General features: G+C 35.1%; 1 protein-coding gene across 2 annotated transcripts in view; it reads left to right on the top strand.

The window, feature by feature from the left end:
• The window catches only part of TMEM67 (transmembrane protein 67), a 31592-nt gene extending 14339 nt beyond the window's left edge, over positions 1-17253 (top strand). The window contains exons 12-28 of one of the 2 annotated variants that reach the window (XM_002198610.6): positions 1430-1586; positions 1970-2093; positions 2936-3041; positions 4851-4907; positions 5001-5099; positions 5592-5690; positions 6022-6108; positions 6831-6930; positions 7031-7170; positions 8593-8733; positions 9171-9251; positions 10393-10509; positions 11695-11811; positions 11894-11998; positions 12367-12469; positions 13457-13599; positions 14051-17253. In XM_002198610.6, coding sequence (XP_002198646.4) covers positions 1430-1586; positions 1970-2093; positions 2936-3041; positions 4851-4907; positions 5001-5099; positions 5592-5690; positions 6022-6108; positions 6831-6930; positions 7031-7170; positions 8593-8733; positions 9171-9251; positions 10393-10509; positions 11695-11811; positions 11894-11998; positions 12367-12469; positions 13457-13599; positions 14051-14131 — 1857 coding nt within the window. In that variant the 3' untranslated portion in view covers positions 14132-17253. The remainder of the gene's footprint in view (positions 1-1429; positions 1587-1969; positions 2094-2935; positions 3042-4850; positions 4908-5000; positions 5100-5591; positions 5691-6021; positions 6109-6830; positions 6931-7030; positions 7171-8592; positions 8734-9170; positions 9252-10392; positions 10510-11694; positions 11812-11893; positions 11999-12366; positions 12470-13456; positions 13600-14050) is intronic. The other variant, XM_041713969.2, reaches the window with a different exon arrangement.
• The last annotated feature ends 1934 nt before the right edge of the window (positions 17254-19187 follow it).

The raw sequence follows: 19187 nt of genomic DNA on the forward strand, positions 1-19187 counted from the left end.
ATACTAATATTGTTTATTAACTCATCAAACACTGAAAATTATTCCCCACATTATGTGTTGAAGTGTAAAAATAAAAACTCTGGCTGCTATTTAGGTGGTGTGAAAGTTTTGGAAAGTCATAGCTGTCAAAGCTTACTCTGGGAAATTTAGTGTTTACCAAATAACACTGGCAAATCTTTGTTAAATATTTTTATTTATCAAGATATTTAACAATATCTTTCATATTGTTTAATGTTGCTTAATCCATATTTCAATATTTCAGACAGAATGAAAACATTTTGTATTTAGAATCATTGAACTAGTTGAGTATGGGCCTTTTTTTCTTTTTAAAATCTTGAGTATTTGATACTGATTCTGTATTACCTGTATTAATAACAGTTAATATTGTTGCGTTTGAATAGATACATCAGTAACTTACTGAGTATTTTTAATATAATTTTTGTCCATTGTATGCATTACTTTTGTTTTTCCCTATGTGGCTTTGGAGAAAACAGAGTTGACAAATTATATGAGTATTTTAAATGCATGGTTGTTCACATTTACAAAATGTTACCTGCTTTCATATCTTAACTTCTTTGCACAATCACGGAGTGGTTGAGGTAGTCAGGGACCGCAGGAGGCTGTCTTGTCCACAAGACAGGCAGGGCCACGTAGAGGAGGTTGCCTAGGACCGTATCCACATGGCTTTTATCTCCAGGGAGTGAGACTTCACAGCCTCCCTGGGCAGCCTGTGTCAGTGAAAACCTGTCTTCTGATGCTCAGAGGGAGCCTCCTATTTCAGTTTATGCCCATTGCCTCTGGTCTTGTCACTGGGCACTGCTGAAAAGTGCCTGGCTCTGTCTCGTACACCCTCCCTTGTACAATATTTGTACACATTGATAAGATGCCCCTGAGCCTTCTTATCGCCAGGCACAAGAGTCTCTGCTCTTCTCTGTAGCAGAGATGCTTCAGTCTCTTCCTCAGCACAGTGGCCTGTGCTGGACTGTATCAAGTAGCTTAATTTCTCTCTTGTACTGGTGGGCCCAGAACCAGATTTCACAACTTCTGCATTTATGTTTCTTGACTTTAATGTTAATGCTGTTTCAAATTTTATGTCTGTGAGGTTTGCTAGGATATTCTTTCCAAATCTGTTGAAAAAATCTCCACATTAGTCATTCTAGTTAATTGCAATCATTTCCAGGAAGTTTGCATAAAATCATTAGTGCTTTGTAATTGTTTGCAGATAGTTGGAATGCCTTGTCTATCAGTACTTCAGTAATGTATTTGACACCATTTCTCACAGTATTCTCAAGAAACTCTCTGCTCGTGGCTTGGACAGGTGCACTCTTAATGGAGTAAAAAAGTGGCTGTAGGGAAGGAATCCACAGCTTGACAAATTAACTAAATGGTTAAAGTGATCTTTTAATTTTCCCTTTTTTTTTTCTTGTAGTGCAAAATTTCAGTTTCTAAGATTTTATTGGATTTTGCTAATCCGGTCTTTTATGACCTGTTCCTTGAATATAATGGTGGCAGTGGACAGAAACATCTTTGGGCTGTGCCAGTTTTAAATTTGAATCTTCAATACAATGAAAAGTTTGTTAATCAAGGTAAGATGGTGATAGTAGCATCTCTATGAATTTAAACAATCTGAAAACTTCAAATAGAAATAATCTATGTTAACTATTGTTACTGTGTTATGTTTAAAGATACCACAACACATCATAACTTGTTTCCATTTTAAAAATGGAGTATTTGTGGGCAAGTTCGGATAGTTTAAGTGCAAGCTTTGGTTGCATACACCGTTTGAATCAGTAATATGTACAAATAAAATAATCTCATTTCATTATCTATTTGTATAAATTGAAAATAAACAATTTTAAATCCTCATTACTTACTATGTGTTTATACAATTATATATGTGCTGTTTCTAATATATTTCATTCTTTTTGTGTGTTGAACAATGTGTGTGTGAAACTGTCATGTTTTCTAGGCAGTAATATGAACAACTGGCTTTTGACTCGTCGATTTTTTTTGGTGGATGCACTTAGTGGAAAAGAGAATGACTTGGGAAAACCACCAAGGGTAATTCGGATTGCTAGCAAAATAACAATAAGGTGATTAACTCATATAATATACAGTACATAGAAAATAAAGCTAGTGTTGTACAGTCTGCATTTTATTGTCTTAAAGTTGTTTTGTTATATATATTTTAATATGTAATATGTGCTGCTTTTTCCATTGCATATTTGGGAATGGAATGAAATTCCATAGGTTGTTCTGATGAGTGAAAGAAAACAACATTGACTTGTGAGAATTGAAATCACCATGATTCCCTTCCAGGTACAAGGATCAGACCATGTTGGCATAATGCAAGTTAGCAGGTATTCAGTCACCTCTTACAAGCAAGCGTTGTCTGGAAAGGCCTAAAAACTCCTCTGTTAATTCTTTTTCAATATGTGTGTTGCTGACTATACAATGATCTTATTTCATACTCCATATTCTTTTTTACAGTATTTTTTCCAACCCATTGCTTGTTCTGTTATACAATCCAGAACAGGCTTGTAGTTATTTAACTAAAATTGTGAGACTGCCTGTTAGTGTCATTACTGATTGCTCATTTCAGTTGGAATATATTTTGGAAGAAACTTTTTTCCTCCTTCTTTATGTGATGTCCTCCTGTAAGATGCAGACAGGTAAAGATTGATTAAGGTATTTTCAGTAAACAATTCTTCCCATGATTTTTAAAATATATTTCTGTACATGCTTTTGTACACTCCAGTTGTACTTTTAAAATGTGAAGTGCCATGTCATTGGGTTAGAAACTCACATTTAATTGCTCAGGTTGTTCTGTTCATTTAGTATTTCCTTGTAAGTTTCAATGATTGCTTCCCAAGCACTCATCCAGTTGTTTTGTTTTTTTTTTTTTAATTAAAAATCATACTCTGTATTTCTGCAGTATCCGTCTGGTATCCCATACACAGAGAGGAACCATCTACCCTCCTCTAATTACTGTTGCTTATACAGATGTGCTTATCCAAAACCCTGAAACCCAGAGTGTGATGGTGAGATCTTTATGCTACTTTAATTATACTTTTAGTTCTGTTTTTGGTAGTGGGTTATAAAAATCTAATAGGCAGTTTCTAGTTCTGATCAGTTTTGAAGTTACAAGTTTTCACTAAACCTTTTAAAACAAATCAGTTAAAAGTGTTCTCTTTTCAGTTTATCTTCAGTCTTTTTTAACTTAAAACACTTGGAACTTGAAACTGGTTTTATAATGCTAAATTAGGCTACAGTTCAAATAAAATTTTACACACATAACAGATAAAGGACTCTATGCAGCACTGCAAGCAATTTATGCAAGGAATTAGTATTTTTATTTAGAACAGTGCATTAAGAGGAGGTTGTTATGACACAAACATTTCAGGTAATGTGTAGTTTAAGTTAAAATATTTGTAATATATTTAAAACATCCTTTAGTGTTTCATCTTTCTGTACTGAAAACCACCAATTCTACTGTAGCAGGTGCAAAAGGGACTTTTCCTACTTGCCCTTTTGCTTGCCTTCATGGACAGCAGCACAGATGTCCCATTCTTCTGTCTTGTTGGTGTGGTAGATCACACTGCTTTAAAAAGTAAATATATTGATGGTAGAACAAAATAAAAATCATTATTAGCATCTTCTGCTTGTCAGCCTTCAGCTGTTCAGACTTCCAGTACATAAAGACATCTGGCTAGAAGAAATTTGTGGTGCTAGCAGCATTCCTTGAATTCCATATTAGTTGCATGAAAGCAAGAGAATTAGAAAGACAGAAAAATTAAGACTGGTTTTTTTTTTTTTTCTGGCTAACTGGTGTCTTTATTTAACTGCTAGACAGCACTGTATCCAGAAAGTAATTCATTCAAATTGTGATGGTAGGAACAATTGCTTTCAGTTCCTCAGTTTTCATATTATTTCATCCTTGTATCTATGTGAGATGTATTTGGGTATTGCCAATTTTGGATGTCTTGTTGCATTTAACAAATTTTATGCAACTAAAAAATACATTGAATTTTGTTTCCAGTTTCTGTAAACACTGAGCTTGTAGTAACTGAGGATATTTAAACTTAAGTCCAAGTTCAGTGATAGATGATAGACTTAAGTCCAAGTTCAGTGATATCTGACTGGAATAAATGTTTGGGGAAAACAAGATGTCAGGAAGGAGGGGAGGGAGGGGTGATACTTCTTTTAAACTGAATTAGAAAAACTATTTATTATCATGCTTGTGTTAATTTTAGCTGTGCAGTGACAAAGACTCGGGAAAGAATATCATAAAACAAGGCAAACATTTTCTCTTCCATGTCCAAATTTTTCAGACCAAAGTCAAAAGAGGTCTTAGGTTAAATTTAAGCTAGAGGGAACAATTTTGATGCTGCATGACAATTTTTATTCCATTCAAGCTGAAAAAAACCCAAAACCCTAGTATCTGAGCTGTGCAAGCTTACCATGATTTTGCATGTTGGTCTAATTACATGAAGGTTACCTTTGATCAGTGATAAGAGGGAAAGTATCAAACATTCAGTGTCTCCTTTCAGGAGGAAGAAATCATACACATTTGAAATAATTACAAAAAGGTATAGCTGGTATCTTGCAGAGGGCAGGCATCCCCAGCATTACTGCTGGTAAAATCTGCAGTAAGAATTGCATAGTACATGCTGGTACTGAGCCTGCCAACAGAGCACACCAGGTCATATGCAGTAAAAAATGATCTTTGTGGTACTTGTATAGTAGCCCTAGATGGGAATTCCCACCAAACTGAAAGCTACCACTGTCTGTCATGGTTGTAACACTTCAGAATTTCTGTGTATATTTACTTTTTGTATTTTAATATTCAGGTTTCTTTCGCAGTCAGCTATGAGATGAATCAGAGAGAGGCTCAGATTCAGACTGATGTAAGTTTTAATTCCCTTTAATTTGTTGACATAATGATTTACTTCTATATTTTGTGCAGAAATTATCTGCAAATAATTTTTTGTTATTTTCAGATCGCACTGGGTGTGTTGGGTGGACTGGCAGTGTTATGGTCTCTTCTCAAGACTGCAGGCTGGAAGAGGCGGACAGGAAGCTCTATAATTGACTTGCAGGTATGAACAGCTGCCAGACTGAAATGGGACATCTCTTCCTCTCTTTAAGGGCACCTTTGCTGTCACTCCCTGTGATTATAATGATTTGTTTTCTTAAGGTAACTGAAATAATTTCTAGCCTAGCTGCATAGAACTGTGCCCCATAGTTAGGCTCACTTGAGGAAGTAGGTATTTTGCATTCTTTTTGATTCTGATATTGTCATTCAGGAAATGCTGCTCTAAAAAATATGGGTATTTACAGGGCTATTCTGATCAGTTGAGTGGACTTGGTTTTCAGATTAATTCTTCCTTGAACAACAACCAGCATGTAGGAGTTTCAGCTGGTGATAATACCATAGATATATAGCCACAGTGGAAAGCTTTTGTTCAGGGCTACTTTTCAGTACTAGAGTTTCCTATGTGAGCTACATAACATTTTATATGAATGCATTATGAACATGTGCCTTACTTAATAGTTTTACAGATGTCTACTGTGTGTTTTTATAATTGCAGACAGTGTTCAAGTTCTTACTGTTCTATGCTGGAGACCTTGCCAACGTTTTCTTTATCATCACAGTGGGCACAGGGATTTATTGGCTTGTATTCTTCAAAGTAAGTGTTCTTCCAGATTTGGATGTATAAAAACCTAGTAATATTAAATATATTTTTACATGGACATTAATATTCTTTTTTCTTTTTTTTTTCCTTTTCTTGTCAGACTATTGAGGCAAGTTCTATGTAACATTTTGGTTTGTGTACTTAAATTTTGTGTTCACCTGTGTTTTTTCCTTAGGATTTGTTGTACTTGCAGTCTGCTTAATAGTCACTTAAAATATTTTACACATTCATTGATCTTTTTCTGGAAAAACTTATTCATACTTAAGCATTTATTATGTTGTCATGTATGCAGGTGTACTGTTTCAATGTAACTTCTCAATTATAGGCTCAGCAGTTTGTATCTGTCCTTTTACCTCTTCCATCTCAAGAAGAAGATTTTGTTACATACATAGCATGTGCATTTAGTTTAAAGGTAAATAATTTTTTTCCTCACCGTAAAATACATGTCAGCATGCTTCTATGTATGTATCCTGTTTTCAGTAGGCTTGTTTTTAAATATCTTGTACAGTTATTAGTGTGTGGATGTTATGGCCTAATAGTTATGTTCTTCTGAGAATTAAGTAATTTTTTCACAGAAATTTATTTTGTGGAGTCTTTATAGGAAAATAAATGTCTCAAGAAGGTCATAAAAGACAGACTGAAAAATCATTCTTTCATGGATAAAGGTATAAAGAAACCCAAATAAAATAGCATCATATCAAGAAAGCAAGTACTTCTATTTAAAGCACAATGTAAGTGCTGTGAGTTCCTGATTAGAAAGAAGACAGAACCAAATAATTACATTCAAATATGTAGAACTCTTAAGATCACTGTTCTGTCTTCATGGCACATAAAAATATTATATAAATTGTAGGCATTATACTGAATTGGAATTCATAGTCCAGGTTAGTATTTTATGGGGATTTTTAAAATTTGTTACTTTGCTGTATTTTCTTCATAATTTGGGACATCATCACACAACTTACCATTATTCCAAGCTTTTAAACAAACAAAAGATTATCAAAAGTTGGTAATAAAGTTGCAGTCTCATGTATAATCAAGATATTGCTTGTTATGTTTCATGAATAATCCATGCAATGACTATTCCTCCATCTTCGTGTATATGCTGTTTGTGTCCTTACTTTTCTCTCTTAGGCTCTACAATTTTTGCACTTGCTGGTTTCACAACTTGCTATTGATATTTTCTTTATTGACTGGGAAAGACCTAAGGGCAAAGTTTTTAAAGCAGTTGAAGGTAATTCAAACTACACTTCTTTAATAAGAAGCTTTGATGAAATTCAGATATTACTCTCAGATGTTAAATTTTAGAGCTTTACTGTACGTACTCTTTTTAGGTGAAGGTGTTACTAAAAGTGCTGCTGCACCTGTGAGCATATGGAGGACGTACTTTATAGCAAATGAATGGAATGAAATTCAGACAGTGAGGAAAATAAATCCTCTCTTTCAAGTCCTTGCAGTTCTTTTTTTTCTGGAGGTAATATTACTTTTATTATTATCATTTATAATTCACAACCAGAGTGTAACATAGGGGTCTGATGTTTCATTCTTGCATTTTGTGTGGTAATAGTGAATCACTTTAAATTCACTTGAAATCATGTAACCTAGTAAAATAATTATTCTAATGCATTTAAAAATGTATATGTATGTATAGGTCATTGCAATATTTCATTAAGGAAGACTTAAAAAAATGTCCAACCTTTAATTACCTTAGAGATCTTTGTTAGATTTGTCTGGGGTTTTTTTTTAAGTAATGAGTTACCTTAAAGGGCTTAAGAGACTGATAAATCTGTGTACACACTCAATTCTTTATTTGCCTACTAGCACCCTCCTGCCACAGTCAGGAATCATTATTCCTGATTTCATATTTGTCTGAACTGAGCTTCCTTCCTGCTAATTTGCTGCAGCACCCTTTTATTATGCAGGAAATAAAATGTGCCAGTTCTGTTCCCGATGGCAGTATGCCTTCAGTTACAGCTTCAGGATATGTGACAAACTGTGCTTTAGCTTTTAAAAAATGTTTGGGCTTGTTTCTTTTGTAGTTTATTAGTTTTTTCTATTTTAGGAAGTGTTCTTTAAGTGTGTAGCATATAGTTGTTTTTTTTTAAGATTCTTATGCATATTTTAACACTTTCATTTAATTTTATAGTCCTTTTAAATTTTTTCCATTAAATTAAGTAATGAAAGTCCTGAAACTTTATTGATTCACTATGTGAGCATTTTTGCTGTTGGTAAATACAGGCCAGGTCCAACTCAGGTGCAATGTTAAAAGAGAGGCAGAAGAGAGCAGTTATTCTTACTGCACTCTGCAGCTACCTGAAAGGAAGGTTTAGTGAGGTGGGTGCTACTTCTCCCATATGACAAGCACTAGGACATGAGGAAATAGTCAACCCACCACAAGTATATTTTGGTGCAACTTCTGTTATGAAAGATTTTCACTAATTTTTCACCTCTTAAGTGTTTCAACACGTACTGTTCCTCTTATCTTTTTTATTTTGGAACTTTTTCTAGATTTTTTTGTTTAAAATAGATTCAACCATACAGATGGTGGAGGAAAATATATTTCTATACAATAAAAAGAAAACAAATCAGCCTTTTAAGAGTTGCAAAGCACATGAAAATTTGTTTTGACACTGGAATATATAGTACCAAAGAGCTGAAATTTGGCAGAAGTTATATCCCTATGCAGTACAGTAGTAGAATCTTCTAGACATTTTCAGTAGAACCCAATATTGACTTTTGGATCACACAATTGAGCTCTGTCATAGGGAGCAGGCTACTATTCCCAGGTCCATTTTTCATTATTTTTTCTTACTTCCTGTTATGATGGAAACAACAGGATCCTAATTAATACTATTCATTCTCACCTGTTGTTATATTGACCTTCTTATCTCTTCAGGTGGTGGGATTTTCAAACCTGGCCTTAATGGATGCTTCTTCCAGTCTCACGAGAAGCAGTGAGAGCTATGTAGCTCCTTGGAGCCGCATTTTAAGATTTGGTGTGTCTGCTGCACTCTGGGTAGCCATTGCCATCCTACAAGTATGTGAAACATGTGACATCCTGAATTATCATTTTTAGGCTGGTTCTTGGAAGCTAGAATAAATCTCTAGACTGTCCAAGCTGCTTATCATAGCATGGAGTATGTTCTTAACTGTTATGTTTAGTTGTTTTAGCATAGTACACCTTTGGGACTCAAAATGAATATGAGACATCTGATTTTGGATCAGAATTTTAATCCTCTCAAAGATGTGAATTTATGCACATACTTTGTTTTATTTTAAACAACTTTGAAGCATCTGACAAGTTCAAAATAAAAAGCCGGTTCTTAGTAACACTTTACTTCTTAAAGGAAGTAGGATGTTGATCCCTTTTCATTAAGTCCAGTGAAGTCTTTTGTTTGTGGGTGTGAAGTAGTGAAATTAATTCTTAATAACATCAATGAACTAATGAAAGAAAATGTGGTTGATTTATTTCAGGTTATATTTTTTGCTGTGATTTATGAAAGATTTGTTGAAGATAAGATAAGCCAATTTGTTGATTTATGTTGTGTGAGCAATGTAAGTATTTCTTTGTCTCATTTGTAGTGTGGCATTTTAAATAGAATAGTACATAAGATAGTTTTAAGAATATTAAGTAATATTTATTAATTTAATTTAGATTAGTAGCTAACAGCCAAAGCTGATGTTTCCTTCAGCTCATTTTATGAGCTCAACTTTAGATGGAAAATTATTTCAGAAGCATAAGTATCAATATGTTATTTTAAACAACTGATTTTTAGGTTTTTTGGTTGTTGTTTTTTTTTTTTTTTTTTTTAGTTTAAATTGATTACATGTGCTGATACAGAATTCAAAAATAACAAGTTGTAACAGACATTAGGTATGGAACTATTTACTGCCATTCTGTATACTGGTTTGTGTTTTAGTACTTCTGACTTGCAAGTTGTCTTGGTTTTATTTAATACATATATGTCCAGTTTTTGCTCCTGTCTCGTGCTTGTTCCTCAACTGCTGAACTTAATTTTGTCCCTCTTAACAGTTATCACCTTTTGCATGCATTTTCTCTTACTCACATCTGAACTTTCTCTTCTTTACATATGGGTTTTCAAGCTTTGTAATGCAGGAATTACCTTTTAACCTATGAAGAGTGCAGTCAGAATAGATTGGATAACCTCATTTCCCAAAACTTCTTAAAAATACTGATTTACCTCTTTTATCAATCTTTCCAGCTGTGGTTATTCCTCCTCTGTGAAACACCCATGTAGTTCCTGGATTGTAGAAAATAATAAGTTTTGGAGTTTATGTGGTTTATAAGCATTGTATCATACTTAATGAAGTTATGTTAAATACAGCCTTTTAGGAGTTCAGCTGGAATCATGCATATGTATTATGTAGCACAGAAATAAATAAATAAATAAATAAAAATCTAACAGCTTTAACTTCTTGGCTCAATGGAATTAAGCAGCAGCAGATCCTTGCTGTTGATGAACTAAACTTGAAGCTGTATGTGTTTCTAGTTACATACAGATAAAACTAACTAGTAAAAGTGTTGCTAAATATTTTTCTCCATTTTTTTGGTACTTGCCTACTTTGTATTTGTAGCAGGACTGGCTGATTTGACTGATCTTCACTCTGAATTCAGAAGATCAAAAATAAAATTATAATTGTTGATTAAAGTGTTCTCTCTTTCCCCATCTCTTAGATTTCAGTGTTTCTCTTGTCACACAACTGCTTTGGTCATTATATCCACGGCCGCTCAGTACATGGACATGCAGATACCAATATGGAAGAAATGAATATGAACCTGAAGAGAGAAGCAGTAAGTAAAAGTATTCATGTTTATATCTGCTCAATTATTTACTTTATATAAAGACCACACACATTTGCATTATGGATCTGCAATTGTGCACTACATTGAACCATGTTACTTAAAGATAGCAGCTGTTGGTATGTAAATATATGACTCGGTATTTCTTTCCGCTAGCTCTTCATCTTTCTTTTTCTTCACTATTTCATCTTGTTACTTCTTCACATTTCAAGGATATAAATTTCCTGTTTCTCTAAAAAGGTTTTTTCATATAGTTAAGAACCTTCTTCTCAATTTTTAAGCTTTTCATAAGGTCATGCATTCAAAAAGGTGCATACCAAAAGGCTTTTGTAAAGAGACAGATCTGAAACACTAATACAGAAACTTGTAATCTGCCAATCAGTTCCTTTATTCCATCTCTTCTACTATGGTGATACAACCCATTCTTTATAGAAATTAATTTGCATAAGTATTTTTTCTAGTTTTTCATATGTTATATCATTGCTGTAAGACCAGGCAAATATAAAATGTCTAATACAAGATCAGAGACTGCATTAAATTTCATTATATCTTGTATCTTTATCGGGACAAATAAAGATATTCCTATTTCAATGTTAAGTGGACAGAAAAAAACAAAACCATGTGAAAATTAAATCTCAAACACTGAAATACAGAGGAATCGTATTAAAAATGTTTTTGATTTATGGGTTCTAATAAATTTTTTTTCTAATTGCTTATGTTAATATAATTTTGGGAAAAACAGGGTTTTCCCCATGAAGATGTCAAATTTTTTTATTTTCTTGTGGTTTCTGAGACTTATTAAATGTGACCTGAAAAACACATGGAAAAAGTCAGGAATCCAAAACAATGAAACAAAAAAAGCAAAGTGAGACAAGTATAGAAGAAACTATAGACCTAAAAGAAAGGTCTTCAGAATAAATACCAGAATATGTATTATTAGAAGGTAATGAACTGAACACAGGTGAAATGAGAAATAGGACTTTGTGACAGCAGGGGTCAGGATTTCATGTCTGAAGGAAATCTTGCTGCCATAGAACAAGAGTGCAGTGATTTCAAATATTTAGAGATATTAAGTGTTATCTATACATGAAAGAGAGGAAATGAAAAGCTTTTGACTGTTTTTGGGTCTATGAATGACATTAATTATGTTAATTTACACTTGCTTTAATTGTATAGGAAAATCTGTGTAGTCAGAGAGGTTTGTTACCAAACACAGATGGCCAGACATTTCAGATTTCCATTTCAAGAAAAATGCGACTAAACTATGACTGGATTCATGAAACCTTAACAAGAGTAAGTGAGATATTGGTATTCTTGAAATGTTATTTAAAATACAAAATTTCTCTGTTAAAGTCTTGGTCTTGTTGTATTTCAGAAACACGGTCCTGCCAGGCTTTTGAACTCATCTGCAAATACTTCCGAACAAAGCACAAGGGCCTACAATGCCATGAACAAATTTCTCTGTTCTTTTATTGATCATGTATGTATATTGACATTACTATATTAAGGAAAATACACTTACTCTAAATACAGACTAAAAATTGTAAATCTAAAGGACTGCAGTTCCTCTTTAAGCTTATGTGCTTTAGGATCTATTGTTAAGGATTTTATGGCATCCAGAACAGTGTTTCATTCAAAAAAAAAAAAAAACAAACAAGAATTGGAGTGCTGTTCAGCAGTGCAGACTGCACTTAAAGATGATAAATCCTTTTTTGTTATGTGCTTATTTTTGTCGTGGAATAGACCAGTGGGTTTTGTCTCATTCATAAAAGTCTAAGTAGCTGTACTTCACTTTGTAGCAGGTTTGAAATCATAAAACAAGAAGTGTTGTTTTTCTTTTTCTTACAGGTTCATAAAGAAATGGATTATATTGTCAAAGATAAGTTGCTGCTTGAACGAATTCTTGGCATGGAGTTCATGGAACCAATAGAAAAAAGTATTTTTTATAATGGTAAAAAGATGTGTGGTATTTGTACTATTTTAAGTATCCTGGTTTCTGTGTAGATTTCTTTCCTAGGATTTACCATCTACAATGGACTTGACAGCAGGAGAGATCAAGTGACTACTTGTGAGGGAGGTATTTAAGAGAAGTCCTGAAGGTTATAGAAATCCTGTTTATAATTTGTCATTTCACTGTGATCTTTTTTATTTAAGGCAGCTGAAAGTGACAGATGTACACATTTATGAAATTCATAATCATAAGCATTGATAGAAATATACTATTTGATAGTCTAGACTGCTATGGTTCCCAGAAGTTTAGATATAAATCAGGATTTCATGGCACTGAAATACACAATTTATAATGAAAATACACTGTTTCGAATTAAACTTGTATTGGACATTTTTTGAAAAAGTAGGAAAACGGAAAAGTATGTTTTTTGTAATTGTTTACATATTCTTTTCTCTTATAGAAGTGGTGTTTTTTGATTAAAATAAAGAGGTAGATAAATGGTCTAGAGTACTTTGGCTGTGAAAAAGGTATTTTCACCTTAAAAGACCTGTTTTCTGGGGGACCATTAAACAAAAATAATGCAAAGCTCTGAACCTTCTCCTAAATAAGGCAAGAAGCATATGTTTTTATGATTTTGTTGAGTTGGGCCCAGAGCTAGGAGCTACTAAAACTTTCAGTGACAGGGAAGCTACATCTGCTTTTTGATTTAAAACAACTTTTTAAAATAATATGATTGAGATTTCAGGAGTAAATAGAGCTGTGTGTAACACATGTGTTCATCAGTATGATGCCATTTTATAAGTGAAAAGTTTGTATTGATTTTCAAAAGAATGACAGGACTATCTCTGTGTTGCCATAGAATGTCATAAATTGCTCTATCGCTGATCTTCCTTTTTTTTATCAGCTTCCTCAGCACAGACTGATGAACTCCACAAACTTGCAACTCACAGAAATACTAATTTTTAAAAAAATATTCTCTTTCCATAGATGAAGGACACTCATTCACTGATGTTCTCTATTATGGCAATGAAACAACACTGCTCATCTTTGATATCCTGTTTTTCTCGGTTGTGGATTTAGCTTCTCAAAGTTTTGTTTTAGCAGCTATTCTAACATATTTGCAACAAGAGGTAAATTTCAATTTAAGAGTAAAGTAATATTTTTTAAATGGGAGTCAGTATGGCAGTTTAAATAGTTAGCTAGATAATAAATGCAGTGAGTTAGCAGTGTGCAGTGAGAGAAGATTATACTGAGACCTTATGAAATATTTTTTTTTATTTATTTTGTCAAATAGACTTGTGAGAAATTAATTTTGTTCAATGGTGATCCTGAATGAAGAGGTTACAAATAATTTTGAATAGAAAATGGGAATATCTGTTAAAATTAATCTCACATAATTCTGTCATAATTTGGGATAGAAAGATAGTGGGAAGTGTTTTAAAAATGCTAAAGGGGATTAAGCATCTAATTAATATTATTTAAAATTTAAAGATAATCAGAATTTACTATTTTATGTTATGTACTGCAACATACTAATGTAATTATTTCTTCATTAATACATATTTTCCAAAATGTTCTTAGATATTTAGGTTTATTCGTAATACACTTGGGCAGAAGAATTTGGCTTCCAAAACCTTGGTGGATCAAAGATTTCTCATTTAATTGAGAAGATGAAAAACTTTTAAGGATTTAATCATGGAAAATATGAACATGATCAAAGCGTCTCTGACCTGCAGATTAATTGTAGTGCACTTTTCCACAATAACAATGTAATGCATTTGAAACTTGTCATTTTTTATATTGTGTGCTATTAAGCTTTATTTTTCTGTATTTATAGGGGTTTTTTTTTAATTTTTGAACACTAAGCCAGGCTTTAAAAAGAAAGGTACATGCAAATAAGACAGAAGTAAACTTACTGTTCTCACTATTAGAATAAGATTAGAATAATTTTATGTCTTTTGATAAGATATGCACCACTGACTTTGAGGCAACAATTTGAGCATCTTATTGACAGGAGAGGTTGACAACTCTGAAATTCTCTGAAAATACCTTAAATCTTTGTTCCTTTTTTTTAAGTTATTTTGACATGTAATGTTTAGCAAATATATGTCAAATTTTACACAGCACAGGATTTGTTCTGAATTAAGTTAGTATTTCAGGAGGAATTTTTCAAGATCTCTTATTTGCAGAAATTTTAATGTTTTTGTCTTGTGTGATACAGTATTGTATAATTCTGTCTCTTCTCTTGGAGTTTATCATTGTTTTTCTTGGGTGTGGCCTACACATGACATCCCAAATATGTATTTGAGATACAGTTGTGTTACAGTGATGTAGAGAAAGAGACTATGATAGAGCAGAGGAGATGTTCATCAGCATTTGGGATTTGTTCTTGATCTTCTGTCTTGTGAAGCAAGAGGTTCAGAGAAACGACAATAATTATTCTGTTCACTTTTTCCGCACAAATGAAATGGAAGCAATTTTTAAAAATCTTTTTATAACTGTTTTCACAGGTGCTCATGGTCTCTTAATTTTCTGATTTTTTTAATCTTTAGGTATAACAGAGACATAATCATTTTACTGTCATCATATTTTTGGAATTTAGAGAAGTTAGTAATTACTCAAGTGCCAAAGGAGATTGTGAATGGCCTTCAAAACACCTTAAACTGAGGTGTCTACCTCCCATTTTTATTACTGAAAAGTCTCCCTATCTTTATACTTAATGATTTTTCAGTAAATGTTTAAACATAAATAGTGTTTGCTGGGTTTATAGCTGTTACTTGTCTTTAGATGATTCAACAAGGGACTTACAGGAGCAAAAATACCAGAAAAATATCAGTCACCATCATCTCATGTTTATTCTGAAACACAGTGAGGACATGACTAGTTGAATTTAGCAGATTTCCGGTGCAGATATGCTTATCTGAGTAGAAGCAGCATTGCATTTCAGATGGTTTATGGCTTCATAAAGCAGAACATGTTCTCATGTTGGTACTTTGTCATATCATACTAAACTGAGAGTAACATGGACATAAATCTCACAGTTGCTATTGCTCCACTGCATTTGCTTTTGGTGTTGCAAAGCCTGCATCACTTACTTGTCCAATGCAGTTGTATTGAGTGCTAGAACATGCCTGCCAGTAAGGCTGTGACCAGAGAGATAACTGAAAAGTTGATTTGCAGTGGTACATCCATTTATTAATGTGCAGTTTAGTATGGGCACTTCCATTTCATGTTTTCCTTGCTTCTGTCTGCTTATGGACACAATTCTTAGTTTGCTGGTGCACACTATGCCTCGAAAAGGTGTGCATACAAAATTTCTGATGAAGTGTTTAGGATAAATAAAATTAAGGTTGTTGCATTTATGGTGAATGTAGTAATTAAAGTGTCCATTAGGTTCTGAATCTGTTTAAACGGCCAAAAATCGTATTTCCACTGGGAACCATGACTGTATGACCTGATTAGTTGTGAGGTTTCTTGTCAGTTATCTACTGAGAGCCATAACTGTAAATTAAGCTAAGGAGTCATCTGAAAAAGAGGCTACAGCAGGACATTCACAAGGCAAAGGCAGCCTCACCTGGTGTCCATGTATTTCTTTGGGGTTGTCTTTGCATAACTTAACTAAAGTCCTTACAAGTCCCTGCAAAGTCAGTGTATGAGAGGAAATAAAATCTTTGGCATGTGACCATGTTTACTCAAGCTAACAGATGTGACTAAAGGGGTGTAGGGAGTTGCTGTTGTCCATTAATGAGCAAGGGTGACCCTGGTGCAGTGCCCTAATACTGGTCTTTAGGCCAGTAGAACTGTGAATAGAACTGTACATCACTGTCACTGGTCACAGGCACAGGCTTCTTCTCTCTCATTTCTGGTGATGTGTTCATGATCATGAAGCATTTCTAATACCATGCCTCAACCATACCTTCTGCTGAGTGGTCAGATTTATGATCAGTCAGAATAACTAAACTAACTAGACTTGGGTGAATCAGAGGATGTCTGAAAGCAGAATGAAGATGTGGTTGTGCTATCTGTAGATGTGTGGTTTTAATTAGTTCGGCTTTCATCAGTTCAGTACCTGCAGAAATGGAGACATTTCAGCATGGGGGCTCTCACTGCAGCCTGTTCTCAGTGCTTGTGCTAACCAGGTACACCTCTCTATACAAAGCTCCTGCTTTGAGTTTGCTTTAGCTATGCCTTTAATTATCTGCTGCACAGTGGCACACGTGAAAGCTTTAATGACCTTACATTTTGCAAGAACTACTGCTAAAAGCAACTCTTCTTAACAGATAAATGATAAATTAATCTAAAAACATCCTGTCAAAACATTCAGTCACTTGGCCCTCTCTTTCTCCTCAGTGTACACACTACTCTGTTTTGTTTTAGTTTTCCAGATCATTTGTCTAAAATGTTAATATTGCTAACATAGGCACTCTACGTGATTTAGGAAATAATTACAGGAGTCAAAAGCTCCAGGAATTCAGAGAATCTTTTCTTCACTCTTGCTGTCCAGTGAACACTTGGAACAGGTTGGCTGAGCTTTGTTCCCCTATTCCTTGATATTAGTTCAGGAAATATCAAGCTTGATATTTGTTCAATAACTATCCCTTGTGGTTGTATTTCCAGCTTAATGTTTTGTTTTGTTTTGTTTTGTTTTTAATTAATATGCATCTACAATGTGTTGTTCATGTGATGAGTGTCTTTCAGGTTTCTAAATGTTCTGTTTTACCACATGGTATTTCAGGCTCTCCTGTCTGTTTCTCTGAGCAATAAAAAAATATTAAAAGATTTGAGACAGGTTTTTTTCCATTCATTAATTGAGTTGACCCAAACCTACAAGTTTCTTCTTCCATGCAAATGAGAGTAGGGGCTGCTGCTGGCTCTGCAGTCCAGAGAAGCTCTGTCAGAACAAGTGTGAGAAAGGGGTTTTGCAGTCCACGCAGTAATGGAGGGTATGGTTTTGGATAGTCAAAACTAATGGAATGAGATGGTTGGTTTTTGCCAAGTTAAATACAAAACAAATTATTTCTACCTATAATTAAAATTTGTATGTACAAAGTACAGTAATTTCAAAAATATGTTAACATTTACAGGTTTCATTTACTGGTGAGAACTTGCCATTTTACTACAACATTTATTTGAATGGTAGGGGTGGGTGTGCGACAGGTAAACCCTGCCAGAGGTGAGAAGTGGAACTGGAAGAGTGCTCAGCTTCCACCCTTCATCAGCTGCTGCAGCACAGTGATGCCAGCCAAGCCCAGCTCAAGGGGTGTTGTTTTGTTTTCAGGCTCAACAGGAGTGTTTGAGCAGTGGGTGAAGGGTACAGTGACATTGTGACACACTCTTAAGAAAATCACAAATGGATGGTGGAAGGAGGTAACTCCCCAACCTCTCAAAACTGGTCTCCCTCAACACTACCTGCTTTGCCCTAACTTTTTTTTCTCTACCCAGTATCATGCCCATTTCTCCTGTACCTTTTCACTAATTAAAAGTACTGTTCAACTCTCCTGTAGCCCAAGCCACTGCCTGACACCTCCTCCATCACTTCATCAATGTCAACAGAGAGGCAGATCCTGCCGCTCTCTTCCTGCAGGTCTGGCAGCCAGGCTCTGCCAGGGCGGATGCTGCCTTTCTCCACTTCCCTGGGCAAATAAGGAGAGATGTGACCTCAGCAGGAGAATGCTGCTGAGCTGAGCAGCACTGTGTGCCAAGGTGTGCCTCAGGGCTGCAGCACAGGCTCTTTGATGAGCAGAATGAAAATCCAAACATAGCCTTAAAAGTCAGCTTAAAAGTGTGAAGTCCCAACTTCTGTGTATGTCTAAAAGAAGGAATGAAACCAAGATGCCTCAAAAAAACCCTGCTCTTTGCCTCTTCTATTACCTACATACAATCTTCATCCCAGAACACCGCCTTCCTGCCTTCCTTCCCAGCCTCTTACCATTACACAGCAGACAGGTGACCCCTGTGTGAAAGTCACAGTCCTTGCTGACCCACCACTGCCTGCCAAAGGGAGCAGGGCTGTGGATGGTGTCCTGCAGGCAGGGTGGCCGAGCTGTGCCAGCCTCCATGGGCACAAGTGTGTGGGCAGGTCTGGGCTCCAGGGCCCATGGAGAGGACCTGGATCCACAGGTTGGGCTAGGGATCCTGGAGCCTGTGGGACAAGCTCCACGGAACTCCATGGGAGACGCATTTGCCTCTCTGCAAGCTGAGTTACATTTTACCCTGGCAGAGCTTCAGTAAGCTGTGATTGTCCAAAGGCCTGGCCAGCTGTATCCCTCTCTGTTCCAGCTGCTTTACCAACCTACTGATGCTACTCGAGACTTGTCACTCCTTTAATTTTCCCCTGTGATTTCAGTCATAGCAGAAGTAGCTCCAAGCCTAGGAGCTGGGGAGAGGTGAGGCAGCCCTTGGGGCTAATGAGGAAATACGTGATGTTCAAAGCTCATCTGTGGAATAGCTCTGCAGAGGTTAGGAGGCAGCACTGGATTAGCTGACACTGAGAATTTCCTTTTGAATGTTCAGAATTGTTCTTTTGTTAATTTGTGAAAGTTGAGCCCACACCTGTCAATCTCCTCACAACCTGTGGTGTTCATGGAATCAAACCAGAGGCTGAATTTGAGCAGAGAGAAGGAAATGTACTTGCCATAGCAATAAAGCAGTTCTTCCTAGAAAATCTGCAGCAATTAAGAGACGGCTCTAGAGGGTTTATTTCAGTGGTTGGGTTTCT

The sequence above is a fragment of the Taeniopygia guttata genome, chromosome 2, assembly GCF_048771995.1.
Source record: "Taeniopygia guttata chromosome 2, bTaeGut7.mat, whole genome shotgun sequence".
In the NCBI taxonomy this organism is placed as follows: domain Eukaryota; kingdom Metazoa; phylum Chordata; class Aves; order Passeriformes; family Estrildidae; genus Taeniopygia; species Taeniopygia guttata.